This window comes from Spermophilus citellus (genome assembly GCF_964194105.1).
Source record: "Spermophilus citellus genome assembly, chromosome: 18".
NCBI classification, from domain to species: domain Eukaryota; kingdom Metazoa; phylum Chordata; class Mammalia; order Rodentia; family Sciuridae; genus Spermophilus; species Spermophilus citellus.
Genome location: NC_138200.1, coordinates 34131421 through 34146922, shown reverse-complemented (window position 1 = coordinate 34146922; position 15502 = coordinate 34131421). Strand labels below are relative to the sequence as shown.

The following is a 15502-nucleotide window of genomic DNA, read 5'->3' as shown; positions in this document are numbered from 1 at the left end:
GCCTGACCAAATGGAAAGATGGTGTTGCTAAAACTGAGATGGAACAGAAATGGGGGTAAAATTAAGGATTCTGTTTTGAATTCATTGTATGTACTGTAATATCTCTTAGAGAAAAAGTGATGCTGAGTTTGCTATTGGAAATGAGCCTAGAATTCAGGGATTGGAATTCTACAATGGAGTTACAAATTTGAAGAAATGTTAAGAACTGATTCAAGTCAATTTGGTCATATATGACTCTCATATTCTTTTAGCAAGGGGGGGACTTATACTTCCCAAGCTCAAAACCTCCTATAGGAAATCAACATTGTAGTACTAGAATAAAGACAGACTAAATCACGTAGAATTTAGAGGCAAGAAATAAATTCAAACACCTATGGCCAATTAATTTTAACAAAGATGGCAAGACTATTCAAAGGGGAAAGAATAGCCTCTTCAACAAACCAGTGTGCTGGGATATCTGTATACAGACATGCAACAGAATGAAGTTGTACTCCACATTTAAAAAAAAAAAAATTAACTCAGAATGGGTCAGTCACATAAATGTAAGAACTAAAATTATTACAAGTCTTAGGAAAAAAACAGAAGTAAATCTACATTTCATCAGATTTGGCGGCAGTGGATTCTTAAATTTGACACTAAAAGCATTAGTAACAATTTTTTTAAAAACTAGATGGAATTTCCTAAAAATTTAAAAATTTTGTGCAAAAATTAATCAAGAAAATGAAAAGATAGCCCCATGGAATGTTGGGAAAAAATATTTAGAAATCTCACCACTGATATTGCTGTTGTATCCATAACACATAATGAACCTTTGCAGCAAACAGCAAAAATGCATATAGCCCAGTTTAAGAATGGTCTAGATGTTTCTCCAGAGAGCCCAAAATCTCAGAGTTATCCTACATCATTCATCGTGAGATATAAATCAAAACTACAGATGAGTTAACACTTTACAACCATAATGATAACTTTAATTAAAAAGACAAAAAAATAAGTATAAGCAATCATGTGAAGAATAGAAACCCTCCTATATTGTTGGTGAGAAGGTAAAATGGTGCAAATGCTATGAAAAACAATATGGCAATTCCTCAAAAAATTAAACCTAGAGTTACTATATGATCAGCAGTTACAATTCTGAGTATATAATCCAAAGAGTTGAAAGCAGAGTCTTTTTTTTTTTTTTTTTTTTTTTTTTTTTTTTTCTTTTTTTTTTTTTTATTGGATGTTCACAACATTACAAAGCTCATGACAAATCATATTTCATAGATTAGAATCAATTGGGTTATGAACTCCCATTTTTACCCCAAATACAGATTGCAGAATCACATCGGCTACACATCACATTTTTACATACTGCCTTATTAGTGACTGTTGTATTCTGCTACCTTTACTATCCTCTAATATCCCCCCTCCCCTTCCCTCCCATCTTCTCTCTCTACCCCATCTATTGAAAGCAGAGTCTTAAAGAAATAATTATACATCTGTGTTTACTGCAGCATCAATAACAGCCAAAGAACAAAAACAACTCCAATTTTCATCATTAGTAGGATAGATAAACAAAGTGTATTCATAAAATGTAGTATCATTCCATATAAAGGAAGGAAGTATTGATACTTGCTACAACTTATATGACCCTTGTGAACATTATGCTAAGTGAAAGAAGCCAGGCACAAACGGTCAATTTTTATGATTCTTTTTATATGATGTATCTAGAATAGACAAATCCATAGGGATTGAAAGCTTGAATATTATGGATGATGGGTACAAGGTGTGTTTATTGAATGATGGATGAAAACTAGAAACAACAGAGAATTGGTGGCTGCAAAACATTTTGAAAATACTTAAGATGCTGTAATTGTATTCTTTAAAATGGCTAATTTTATGTTATGTGAATTTCACCTTAATTAAAGAAAAATTAAATTGAAATGGGAGCTTTTGTTGAAAACTAATGGAAATGTGTAAAATGGCACAACCTCTTCTTAGAAAACAAGTTTTCCATATTTAAAAATAAGTTTTAAACTTTTTACTCCTTAATTGAATGTTCATTATCTAGGAATTTAAGAAAATAATCTGGATACAAACAATTACTGATAATACAGAGATGTTCTCTAAAGAACTGATAGATGAGGAAAATTTCTTCATATCTAACATTAGAGGGTTAGTTTTAAATGATAAGAGGATATTATGAAGAAAGAATTGTATAATATCTGCAGAGATATTTTAGAAAAATAGCTGTTAACATATATAATAGTATGTTTTACACTGCATTACCTTTGGTTTTCCCTCAATTAATAGAATTTTGATATTTCAATAATCTTTCTACTCATCTGTTTTTAAAGATTCTCAACAATTAGTGAGTATTCACAAAATAATATCAAGTGAAAATAATACTAAACTATCTTAAAAGAGAAAAATTGTATTAATGTCTAATAATGTATAAAATTTTATTTATTTAACAATAATATCACAGAAGAAAAGAAGGGAATGGAGCTACACTGGAGGAAAGTTTTTAGATGCACTTTGAATTAAATTGGTATTAATCTGAACTAGATTTTTTTAAGGTAAGATATTAATTGAAATCCCCATGGCAATCATTAAGATAGTAACTCTAAAAAAATATATAGTAAAAGAAATACCAAAGGAATTTAAATGGTATATAGAAAAGACTTAACAAAAGAAAGCAGGAACAGAGAAATAAAAGAATTTTATAGACATCAGACATAGAAAACAAATAGCAAATGATAGACATAAATATTGCCTTGTCAGTTAATTATTTTAAATGTAAATTAAATAAATACTTCTATCAAAACATAGACTGGCAGAATAAATAAAGGAAATATACTGTCTTCAGTATATGGTAAACATTAAGATAAAAACTATTTAGTAATAATAATAATAATAATATTGTAAGACAAAGATATTTTATTAACCAGAGACCTAAGATAGATATAACAACTCTAAAGATGCATGCAGCTAACAGAGCCCCCAAATACATGAAGAATTAAAAAGAGAAATTGATAGTTCAAGTATAAATAATGAAAACGTGGGCTGGGGATGTGGCTCAAGCGGTAGCGCGCTCGCCTGGCATGAATGCGGCCCGGGTTCGATCCTCAGCACCACATACCAACAAAGATGTTGTGTCCGCGGAGAACTAAAAAATAAACATTTAAAATTCTCTCTCTCTCTCTCTCTCTCTCTCTCTCTCTCTCTCTCTCTCTCTCTCTCTCCTCTCTCACTCTCTCTTTAAAAAAAAATAATGAAAACGTTAATATCTCACTTTCAGAATTGATCAAACTACTAACTAAGATCAATGAGAAAGAATCTGAAAACTATAAACCATCTAAACCTAAAAGATGTGTATAGTACACTTTAACCAACAATGGCAGAATATGCACTTTTTTCCAGGATCACACTGAACAGTCTCTAGGATAGACCATACATATCCTATGTCATAAAACAAACCTGAATAAAGAAATTTAAAAGGATTGAAGTCATACCATGTATATTCTCTGACCATAATGGAATGACATTAAAAATCACAGAACACTGGAAATTCATAAATGTGTGGAAATCAAACAATACACTCCAAAATAAACAATGAGGCAAAGAAAAAATCATAAGGCATCAGAAAACATTTTGAGATAAAACACACACACACACACACACACACACACACACACACACACCATACCAAAATCAATGGAATGAAGCGAAAACAGTTCATATAGGGTAATTTACCACTGTAAATACCTTTGTTGAAAATCAGAACAATCCCCAATAAGTAGCATAAGCCTAATCTTCCACTTTCAGAAACTAGAAAAAGTAAAGCCAACAGTTAAAGCAAGCAGAAGATGGCAAATAATAAAGAAAATAAATAATACAGAAACAGTAAACTGAACACTATTTCTTTTAATACTAACAAAATTGACCAACCTTTAAATAGAAATATCAGGAAAAAAAGAAGATTCTCTTTTTGTTATTTTTTTTTAGTTATACATGACATTAGAATGTATTTTGACATATTATATATGCATGGTGTATACTTTCCCATTCTTATGGTTATACATGATGTCGAGTTACTCTGGTCAGGTATTCATGTATGAACATAGGAGTGTTATATCTGATTCATTCTACTGTTTTTCCTATTTCCATCCCCTCCCTCCGTTCCCTTCATTCCCTTTTGTCTAATCCAGGAAACTTCTGGTTCTTCCCTCCACTCCCCTCTTATTGTTCACATCCATATATCAGAGAGAATATTTGGCCTTTGATTTGGGGGACTGGCTTATTTCACTTAGCATGATAGTCTCTAGTTCCATTCATTTACTGGGAAATACCATAATTTCATTCTTCTTTATGGTTAAGTTATATTTCACTGTGTATATATACTACATTTTCTTTATCCATTCATGTGTTGAGGGGCACCTAGGCTGGTTCCATAGCTTAGATATTGTGAATTGAGCTGCTATAAACACTCATGTGCCTGGATCACTACAGTATGATGATTTTTAAGTACTTTGGGTATATGTAGAGGAGTGGTATAACTTGGTCAAATGGCGGTTCCATTCCATATTTTCTGAAGAATCTCCATATGGCTTTCCAGAGTAGTTGCACTAATTTGCAGTCCCACCAGCAATGTATGAGTGTACCTTTTTCCCACACCCTTGCCAACATTTATAGTTACTTGTATTCTTTATAATTGCCATTCTGACTGGAATAAGAGGAAATCTGTGTGGTTTTAATTTGCATTTCTCTAATTTTGAGAGATGTTGAACATTTTTTTCATATATTTATTGACCATTTGTATTTCTTTTTCTGCAACATGCCTGTTCAGTTCCTTAGCCCATTTATTAATTGGGTTATTTGGGTTTGTTATTTTTTGGTGTTAAGTTTTTTGAGTTCTTTATAAATCCTGGAGATTAACATTCTGAGGTGCAGATGGCAAAGATTTTCTACCATTCTGTAGGCACTGTCTTCATGTTCATGATTAAGGAGTTTCCTTTGCTGTGAAGAAGGTTTTTAGTTTGATCTCATTTATTCCTTTTTATTATTATTTTAGTTGTAGATGGACACAATACCTTTTTTTTTTTAATGTGGCACTGAGGATCGAATCTATTGCCTTACATGTGTTAGGCAAGCACTCTACCACTAAGCTAAAAATCCCAGCTCCCATTTATTGATTCTTGATTTTACTTCTTGCACTTTAGGAATCTTATTAAAGAAGTTAGTTCCTAAGCTGACATGATGGAGATCTGGACCTACTTTTTCTTCTAGTAGGCAGCAGGGTCTCTGGTCAAATACCTAGGTCCTTGATCTACTTTGAGTTTTGTGCAGGGTAAGAGAGAAGGGTTTAATTTCATTTTGCTGCATATGGATTTCCAGTTTTCCCAGCACAATTTGTTGAAGAGGCTATCTTTTCTCCAATGTATGTTTATGGCACCTTTGTCTAGTATGAAATAACTCTATTTATGTGGGTTTGCTGTGTGTCTTCTGTTTTCAACCATTGGTCTTCATGTCTGTTTTGGTGACAATACCATGCTGTTTTGTTACTATAGCTCTGCAGTATAATTTAAGGTCTGATATTGTGATGCCTTCTGTTTCACTTTTCTTGCTGAGAATTGCTTTGGCTATTCTGGGCCTCATTTTTCCAAGTGAATTTCATGACTGCTTTTTCTGTTTCTATGAAGAACATCATTGGAATTTTAATAAGAATTGCATTAAATCTGTATAGCACTTTTGGTAGTATAGCCATTTTGGCAATATTTATTCTGCCTCTCCAAGAACATGAGAGATCTTTCCATCTTCTAAGGTTTCTTTCTTTAGTGTTCTGTAGTTTTCATTGTAGTTGTTAGATTGATTCCCAAATATTTTTTTTTGAGACTACTCTGAATGGAATAGTCTTCTTAATTTCTCTCTCTGTTGATTAATTACTAATGTATAGGAACACAATTGATTTATGGGTGTTAATTTTATATTTTGTTACTTTGCTGAATTCATGTATGAGCTCTAGAAGCTATCTGGTGGAGTAGCTTGGGTCTTGTAAATATACAGTCATGACTTCGGCAAATAGGGATAGTTTGAGTTCTTCTTTTTCTATTCATATCCCTTTAGTTTTTTTTCTTCTAATTGCTCTGGCTAGAGTTTCAAGGACTATGTTGAATAGAAGTGGTGAAAGAGGGCATCCTTGTCTTATTCCAATTTTTTGAGGGAATGCTTTCAATTTTTCTCCATTTAGATTGATATTGGCCTTGGGTTTAACATATATAGCTTTTACAATGTTGAAGTATATTCCTACTATCCCTAGTTTTTCTAGTTTGAACATGAATGGATGCTGTATTTTGTCAAATGCTTTTTCTGCATCTGAGATAATCATGTGATTCCTGTCTTTAAGTCTATTAATGTGATGAATTGTTTATTGATTTCCATATGTTGAACCACTTGATCATCTTTTGAATGTTTTTGCATGCAATTTGCCAGTATTTTTTAAAGGATTTTTGTGTCTGTTTTCATCAGGGATATTGGTCTGAAGTTTTCAGTAAAAAGAGAAGATTCTAATTAACTAAAATCCAGAATGCAAAAGGAAGCTACTAGTAACCTTACAGAAATATAAATGAAGATAAACAAATAACAAATAAGCACATGAAAAAAAGCATAATATCATTAGTCACTAGGAAAAAGCACATAAAAACCCCAGTGAGATGCCACTTTACAACCTTGAAAATGGTTATAGTCAAAAAAAAAAAATACAGAAAAAATGTTATCAAGGATGTAGAAAAATTGAAACCTTCATACATTGCTGGCAAGAATATCTAAAGGTACAACTACTTTTTATAAATGTATATATATTTTAATTGACATAATAATTATATATGTTTGTGGAATACAGTTTGACATTTCAGTACATATATACAACATGTAATGATCAAATGAGGGTAATGGGCGTAGCCATCACCCCAGAACATTATTATTCTTCAGAATCCTCTCTACCATTTTGAAATATACAATTGTTGTCAACTATAATTATCCTGCTGTACTACAGAACATTAAAAGTTATTTATCCTATCAAACTTCAGTAAAGCTACTTTGGAAAATAGTTTGTAGTTCCTAAAGATGTAAAACACTCTTAGATGTTAATTAAAAGACAGGAAAATGTAAGGAGATTCCAAAAATTGTATACTAATGTCCACAGCAGTATTTTTCATGATAGCAAAAAAGGGGAAATCACTCAAATATCCATTAAGTAATAAATGAAATAAAATGATAGTATACATCACTTAATACAACATTATTTGGCAATTAATTATTGAAACAAAATGAAAGAAGCCAGTGACAATAAACCATATATATTGTTTGTTTGTATTTATGTGAAGTCTTCAGAATAGGTAAATCTGTAGAGACAGAAAACAGATTAGAGATTTCCTTCGGTGGGAAGTATGGGAGTTGAAACAAGAATGCCCCTAAGTAGATATGGAGTTTCTTTTTCAAGTATTGGAAATGTCCTAAAATTATATTGTGGTAATGGCTAAACTCTTCGAATATACTCAAAACCACTTAAATGTATACTTTAAATGGGTGATATATATGGTATGTGAATCAAATTTGTAAATCAGCTTTGAGAATCACATCTGTTTTCTGTAAAAAGTAAATCATTAATATCAATGAACTGGATGTTAATTTCAAATTTTTTATACTTATGTATAAGTTTTATTACCTGAATGTTTACATTTTTCTCATTTTATCATTTGATGGGAATAATGTTTCCAAAGATGTTTTTTGTTTTGCATTGTTTTAAAAAAAAATCTAGCTGGACAACTCAGCCAATCAGCACATTTAGCTCTCCAACTACCATACAACGTACTTGGTTTAGGTCGAAGTGCAAATTTTCTTGACCATCTTTATGTTGGTATTCCCCGTCCTTCTGGAGAGACAGTAAGTAAAAATTTAGTTGTTTACAATTCTGACCTTAAATATTCAATGTTTAAATATTTCAATTCGATAATTGGATACAAATCATTTGAATATTGTTATTCCCTTAAAAGAATAAGAAAAACTGATTGATGGTGACCTATCTAAGCTTATCTTACTAAGTAGTACATCATGATCTGAAAATATTGTGTAGTTTTTCCATCTCACTCCCCGTAAATTTTATGACTTCCTATTCTTTCCTGCTTATTCTTAACAGTTTTCACCACCTAACATTTAATATTTTACTGACATAAGCACAATAATATATAAGTATAATACATAAAAATACAATATGTAATAGTAATATTTTACTTGTGTTAGTAAATAACATCTTATTCTTTTTGTCCCCTCAATGTGCATTTGTACACAGCACCTGCTAAATATTTTTGCCCAATAAATATTTGTTGGGTGAATAAATTCATAAGATACATGTATAATATAAAACATAAGAAAATTTTTCAAACAGAGGATACAGAAGCCCTATATATGTAAATTTAGTTTTAATTCATACCTGGTATTTCATCATCTCACATTACTTGAAATTTTTCCTTGTTTACTTAGAATTAAAATAATTGTGTTCTTTATACCCTAGATGTTAAATGTTCTTAAATTCTTTTTTTCAGTCTATACGAAAACAAGAGTGGACTGCAATCATTCCAAATTCCCAGCTAATTGTCATTCCATACCCTCACAATGTCCCTCGAAGGTAATGTTCCTGTTTGACTGAATTGAGTAAAGATACTGCCAACTCTGTATGATAGATATAGTAATGTCTTTAAAATTTTCTTATTCTTTTTTTAATTATTTTAATTTTTGGTTATAGTTGGACACAATACCTTTATTTTATTTATTTTTTATGTGATGCTGAGGATCAAACACAGGGCCTCTCACATGCTAGGCAAGTGCTCTACCACTGAGCCACACCCAGCCCCTAAAATTTTCTTATTCTCAAGGTCCTAGGTTTGATCCCTAGCACTGTACACATATAAACACACACAGAGACACACACATTCCTGCAATGTTCCTAAGAATGCTCATCACTTAATTTGCTTACAGCAAATTTTAAATGACTGAACATACCTACAGCAAAAGGTCTCTGACATTTTTCATGAAGAACAAATCCAATTCTATTAGAAAAATAGCAGGTTAATTAGTTAAGGATATATATATATTCTGCTTAAATAAATTACTCTTTGATTTACTACTCATAAATTCTAATGTTTCAGGATGTTAAATTGTTTTGGCTTTGTTTTTGTTTTGAGTGTCAGGGATCAGATCTAGACCTGTTAGGCAACACTCTACCACTGAGTTATATGACTTCAGCCTTAAGATGGTTCATTTTTTAATAAGTACTGATCTAAATTCTTTGAAAAGTAGTATACATCCCAAGAAATTGGGCACACAAATTTCAGAGCCAAACAGACCTAGACTAGAAAAACTCAGCTCCACTGATGTCCTGTGAGATTGGGAGCTAATATTTTGTGCTCTCTATGGCCCAAATTTTGTGTCTATAGAATGGGAGATAGAACATCTATCTTAAGAGGATAAGGATGAGAAATAGTTAACACAGTGCCAAGCACATAGTAGGTAAATGTTTTTATTCTTATTATCAGCATGTATTCCTTTCTTGAGATAGCATTTAACTTTAAATCCTTAATTTATCCGTTAATTTTTTAATTACATTGATTCTGTTCTTTCAGTGAGATCCTGCTTATTACATTTATTCTCAAAATATAGGCATTTTTGTCTTCCCCCAACTCCTGCTCCAGCCCCTGGGCTGGGACTGAACCCAGGGCCTTGTGTACATTCTACCACAAAGCTACACTCTCAGCCTTTTTCTTTATTAAGTTTTTGGATGAGATGTATTATTGTGGTGTGCTAGACCAGCTCATGACACCTCAACAACTGTGTGCATCTTTTTCCATTTCTATTCAGTGAAGTCACATTAAAATTAGTTATTGTAGGAGAATTTACTCTGAAAACTGGCAAATGCCATAAATCAGTTCTATTTCCCCCTACCCTGCAGAGAACAAGTTTACCAGCACATTTATACGTAATTTTATGCCAGATATATGGCCTTTAGAACCAAAATGTTGGAGAAAACAAACTTTATTACAGCATTATGCTTCAACATCAATAGAAACTGTTTCACTGGAAACTTGGTTCCATTTTGTTTTGTTTTGTTTTGTTTTGAGTCAGAGTTGCCTAGGCTGGTCTTGAACTCAAGGATTCAAGTTACCCTCCCATTTTATTGAGACTACAGACATGCACTACCATACATACCTAGGCCTGGTTCATGTTTTCTAAATGAGCCTATATTGTATATTTATATTAGTTTTCAATACATGAAATTTATAAAAAAATTAGAAAATAGATAATAAGCAGGAAACTATATATAGGTATTTCTATGTAGTACAATATCATGACTCATTTTTACTACCATGGAATGGTAAGGGAAAAAAAGAATGCAAAAAAGTATGTGTAATCAGCAACCACTGTGATCTAAAAGGTATCTATGTATATATGTTCATGTATGCAGGATAGGTACAAGCAACTGCCTTGAGGATTTACCTTGTGTCTGTTACTGACTTTTAAAAAATATATATTTAAAAAGCAAAACCCAAAATATCTCATGAAAGAACTGTTTTTTAAAATATGAGCAAGCTACAGAGTTCCTCAACTAATTTATCTTGCTCTTTCTGAAGAAATGTTCTTTTCAAATTTATGTACATAATAAAAATCTAATTGATTTTAGTTTGAGGTATATTTTAATATTTATTGACTAGAATCTAACTTCTGGATCAATAAATTTTAATTATCCCAAAATATATCAAAAGCTATTTGCTATTCTTCAGAATGATCTTACCTTTATTAAACTTTTAAAATGAAAATAAATGCTCTATTTATATAACCTCCTGCAGTGTTGGTAATAAAGATCTTGGCTTTAAGCTTTGGGAGGTTTATAAGTTGTGCTGTATATACTGTTTCAGGCAAGAAGAACTAGTTCTGTTTATGTTGATGACCTTTAACCTGTTTGTTGACATTAACATTGAAGGAATGAAGGTGATTTTATCATTTTTCTCAATATAAAAATCATTACAGTAATGTAAACCCTCTAACCAAGACACAGAAATGGGGCGAGTCCTGCACATGTCTATGTATACAGTTGTTTCAGTTGGTCATACTGCATGTGTAGGCAAGGGTCAAAAAAAAAATGATACAGAAACTTTATTGAAGTCATGACCACATATCTTTAGGAGTTCAGGTTTCAAATTTAGCAGGTCAGTCAAAATGTGAAAACGATGTCTTTGCTCATCCAAAGTACCCTTGATAATACTTCTTAGCTGGGTACAGTGGCAGATACTCCAAAGGATGAGGCAGGAGAACCACAAGTTCAAGGCCAGCCTTCTTAACTTTGCATGACTATCTCTACAAAGTAAATTAAATAAATAAAAACAGCTGGGGGTGTAGCTCAGTGGTAGAGCACTCCTAGGTTCAATCCCTGATACCACAAAAATTAATAACAATTTTTAGAGGGTCAAACTTGGAAAAAGAAAAATATCAAAATATCTCATCAAAATTTCTACTTCAGGTAGCTGGGGGTGTAGCTCAATGGTAAAGTACTTGCCTAGCATGCATGAGGCCCTGGGTTCAATCCCTAGCATCAGACCAAAAAAAAAAAAAAAAATTCCACCTAGCTTCTAACAAAAATATGAACTCTGCAGGAGTCATAGTCTTAGCACTCTTCTAAATTTAATTGCTTTTGTTTTACTTATAGTTAATGAATAGGTGGGTGAGTGATTTAATGGCTCATTTTATCACTTAATAAGCTATTTTGCTTTTTGATCTCAGTTTAAGCTTATCTTTAAGTTAACATTTGTAATTTTAATTTTTCTGTTTTTATTTACAGCTGGAGTGCCAAACTATATCTTACACCAAGTAATATTGTGCTACTTACCGCTATAGCTCTCATTGGTGTCTGTGTCTTCATCTTGGCTATAATTGGCATTTTACATTGGCAAGAAAAGGTTTGTTTATTTAAATGAAACATTAACTTTGGTTAATTTATTATATGTATTGATTGCTCTTTAAAATTATCATTAAAGAGCTGAGAATGTAGCTTAATAGTAAAGTGCATATCTAGCATATATGAGGCCATCAGTTCAACCCCAGCACCACAAAAACAAAAAAGTATTAAATACATAACTAATAATTTCATCCCAATAATGCCCCCAATAAAAGGGCTTCTTTGTGTCACAAAAGAGAAACACTTCGTTGTTACACCTACTCTCTTTGGATTATCATGTCAATCATAATCATTTTTGCTAACTAAAAGTACTGTTTTTTTCTTAGCTTCTCTTTCAACTTACAAAAAAGAGAACATGATAATTTTTCTAATAAGTATTCATAGATTTATCATTTGAAAATAAAGTCACTCTTTACATATCAAAAATAGTAACATAAAATTACATATTTAGTTAACTTTAAGACTGCAGCTTGAGGTAAGACCAATGATCATCCTGTGTACCTTGACCAGAATTATCAGAACATAGTCTAAAATTTTAAGACAGCTCTTGACCTATAAAAGAAAGGAAATTAATTTCATCAATTTCTCAGGACATCTGATTGTGGGCTTACAGCAATTATAATGTTGTGGCAAAAAATAGATACACAGTATCATTGGTGGCACTGTAGTTCTGCTTCTTTGACCAACTTTTCACCTAGGCTGGCTGCTGCCTTCTCCCTTTCTCTCAAGGCAGGCTTTCCACAGTATCTGCCCTAAGCCCTCTTTCTACACTTCCCCTGCCAATTTCATCTAATAATAGCTTCAGTTATTAACTCGAAATATTCCCAACCCTCACCTCTCTCTAAAGGTCTCTTCCCATCTTACAAGCACCTCAAAATCAGTATTCTAAAGCTTCATATCTTCTCTTTTTTTTACTTACAAGATTTAATCTATTGCCCTATTGATTCTGCCTCCACTAAGAATCTCATCAGGCCAAGCACAGTGGCACATGCCTATAATCCCCCAGTGACTTAGAAGACTGAGGCAGGAGGATCTCCAGGATGACCAGCCCATGCAGCAAAGCAAGACCCTGTCTCCAAAAAAAGGAAATAAAAGAGTTGGGGGTGTAGCTTGGAGATGAAACACTTCAGTATAGGTCCCCCCCCAAAAAAAATTTTTTTGTTGCTCTGCATTCCTACTACCACTTCTTCATTTCAGCCCCTTATTATATCCCGCCTGGTCTCTCCAATTTCATTCTCTTCCTTTTCCACTTATCAAACTGCAACCTGATTGTTCTTCATTAAGTTTAGCCTTAATTATAACACTATCTTGCTAAAAAACCTCAGGAGACTATCCACTGCCTAAAATGTGTAAATTCCTTAACCTGGCTTTCATATTACTTCCAATATACCTTTTCCAACCTTATTCTTTTCATACATTCCATTTTCCTTCTAGACTTCTCATGATCACTCATGTTGTACTCCCCTTCCTAAAACTCATTTCCAAAAATGCTGTCTTTTCAAAGCATTCCCTTTCATCACTCAAACCCAGAAGTAATCTCTCTCTTAGAAGTAACATTGTTCACCTTATATCCTGAAGTACAATATGTTTTGCTTCTTTTTCCTGAGGCTTTAAGTTCCTGGAGAACAAAATACAAAACTGAGGGGTTTTTAACTTCAAAATACCGAGCATAATACATTGCTGGGAGCAGAAGGTCTATAAATATCTGCTAAATCCATAGGCCAAACAAAAAAACAAAAACTAATATACTTTAATGTAATTAGTTTAGTTCATTTATTAATATCAGTGTTGAATTGGAGATAAATAGAATAGTTGATTCTATCCTTATAGAATCAAGTGTTAACTTTTATTTTCAAACAAACAACAAACTAAGTATCATTTTTGTTTTTAAATTTAATTAGATCGTTAATTATAAAATAGCTACTATAAACTACAAAAATATTTCATAAGATTATTGTATTATAAAATCACAACCATTATCTACTAATTGCTGAGGGAGGGCTTTTTAAGAAATTAATCACTTCTATTTCAGAAATGAGTCTTCTTAACGTTTTCTTATCATTTATAAACTAATTTAAAATTCTTTTTTCAGAAAGCAGATGATAGAGAAAAACGACAAGAGGCCCATCGGTTTCATTTTGATGCTATGTGACTTGGCTTTAATATTACATAATGGAATGACTATTCATTTGATTAGCTAAAATACTAAATCCTGGCCTATAGAAGAAAATAGGGGATTTTGAATATTATTTATAAATGATGCATCTCTTGGTAATTATTGGAAGATATTAAAATAAATACAGTCTGAATGTCTCACAAAGTCTTTTTTTTAAAGCACTTTGTAAACAGTAATTTAAATTATTTACTCAGTACTACTGTGCATTTTTGTTCTTTTGTGGAATGTGTTGCATGTACTTTGGTGTTTATGTATTTATAATCTTATTGGGGTAATCATAGAAAAAATATGTGTAAATAAAAATATTTAAATAAGCAGGATTTTTCTTTGTTCCCCTTGAATTGATCTTGTTTCTTATTCTAATGGTGCAAACTCTACTTTTGCAAATGTATCACAGATTAAAGTTATTAAGCATTCACCTTCAACACAGCAGTTCAGGGGGCTCAATGATGGCATACAATATAATTGAGTACTCTTGCTTTGGAATCACAGTAAGACTTGCCTTAAATTCCTGATTCCACAGCTTACAAAGTGATTGTTTGAATTTGGCTATTGCTTAAACTCTGTAAGCCTAGGTTTGTTTATACATTGGGACTAATATACTTACTCGCTTAAGTTATTGAAAAGACTAAGTGGGATAATGTACATAAAGTGTTTAAGCTCAGTGCCTAGCACAGAGTAAAGTGCTCAATAAATAGTAGCTGGCATTGTTACTATTTTAGGTGATTTTATTAGACTTCTACAAATAATTATAAAAATATATAGAATTGATAGAATTTTACTTTAAGCATGAAGAAATCACATTCTTTGGAAAACTAAAATTCTTGGTGGTTCATATCTTACATAAAATTTTCTTGATCATATTAACTAAAAATTATAGTATTACCCAAGAATAAATATGTCCTAAAATTTTTTATTTGAAAAACTAATCATCATGTGACAATGAAGAACATTTTATTTCTTCAAAGGAACCTCCTATAGACAGCATCTAGGAATACAAATTTTCAATCGAATTTCTATTCTCAAGGCTTGCAACAGTTGATAATTTACATTCAGACTTGAATGCAAATTTTACCCTATGAATTTCCTTTTGACAAAATTAATGTAAAAGACTTAAATTTAGATTGAGAAAAAAGTTCATATATTAAGGATAATAATTTCCTAATGTGCACATGGACATGTAATAGCTCCAAAATATAAAATCTCTCTGAAAACAATTTCGTTCTTCATGTTATTTTTTTTCTTTATCCTTCACTGAGAGTGGCATGTATTAAATTAGTTTACTTTGTATCTGAGCTTGTGAATGTGTCTTCTTAATAAATATTCCTCATTGAAGCAAA

The 15502-nt window shown here is 31.8% G+C and overlaps 1 protein-coding gene across 1 annotated transcript in view; it reads left to right on the top strand.

Annotated features, from left to right (window-relative positions):
- The window catches only part of ITFG1 (integrin alpha FG-GAP repeat containing 1), a 256647-nt gene extending 241145 nt beyond the window's left edge, over positions 1–15502 (top strand). The window contains exons 15-18 of the mRNA XM_081273851.1: positions 7799–7923; positions 8583–8665; positions 11870–11987; positions 14079–15502. Of these exons, the coding sequence (XP_081129977.1) occupies positions 7799–7923; positions 8583–8665; positions 11870–11987; positions 14079–14138 (386 nt within the window). The 3' untranslated portion in view covers positions 14139–15502. The remainder of the gene's footprint in view (positions 1–7798; positions 7924–8582; positions 8666–11869; positions 11988–14078) is intronic.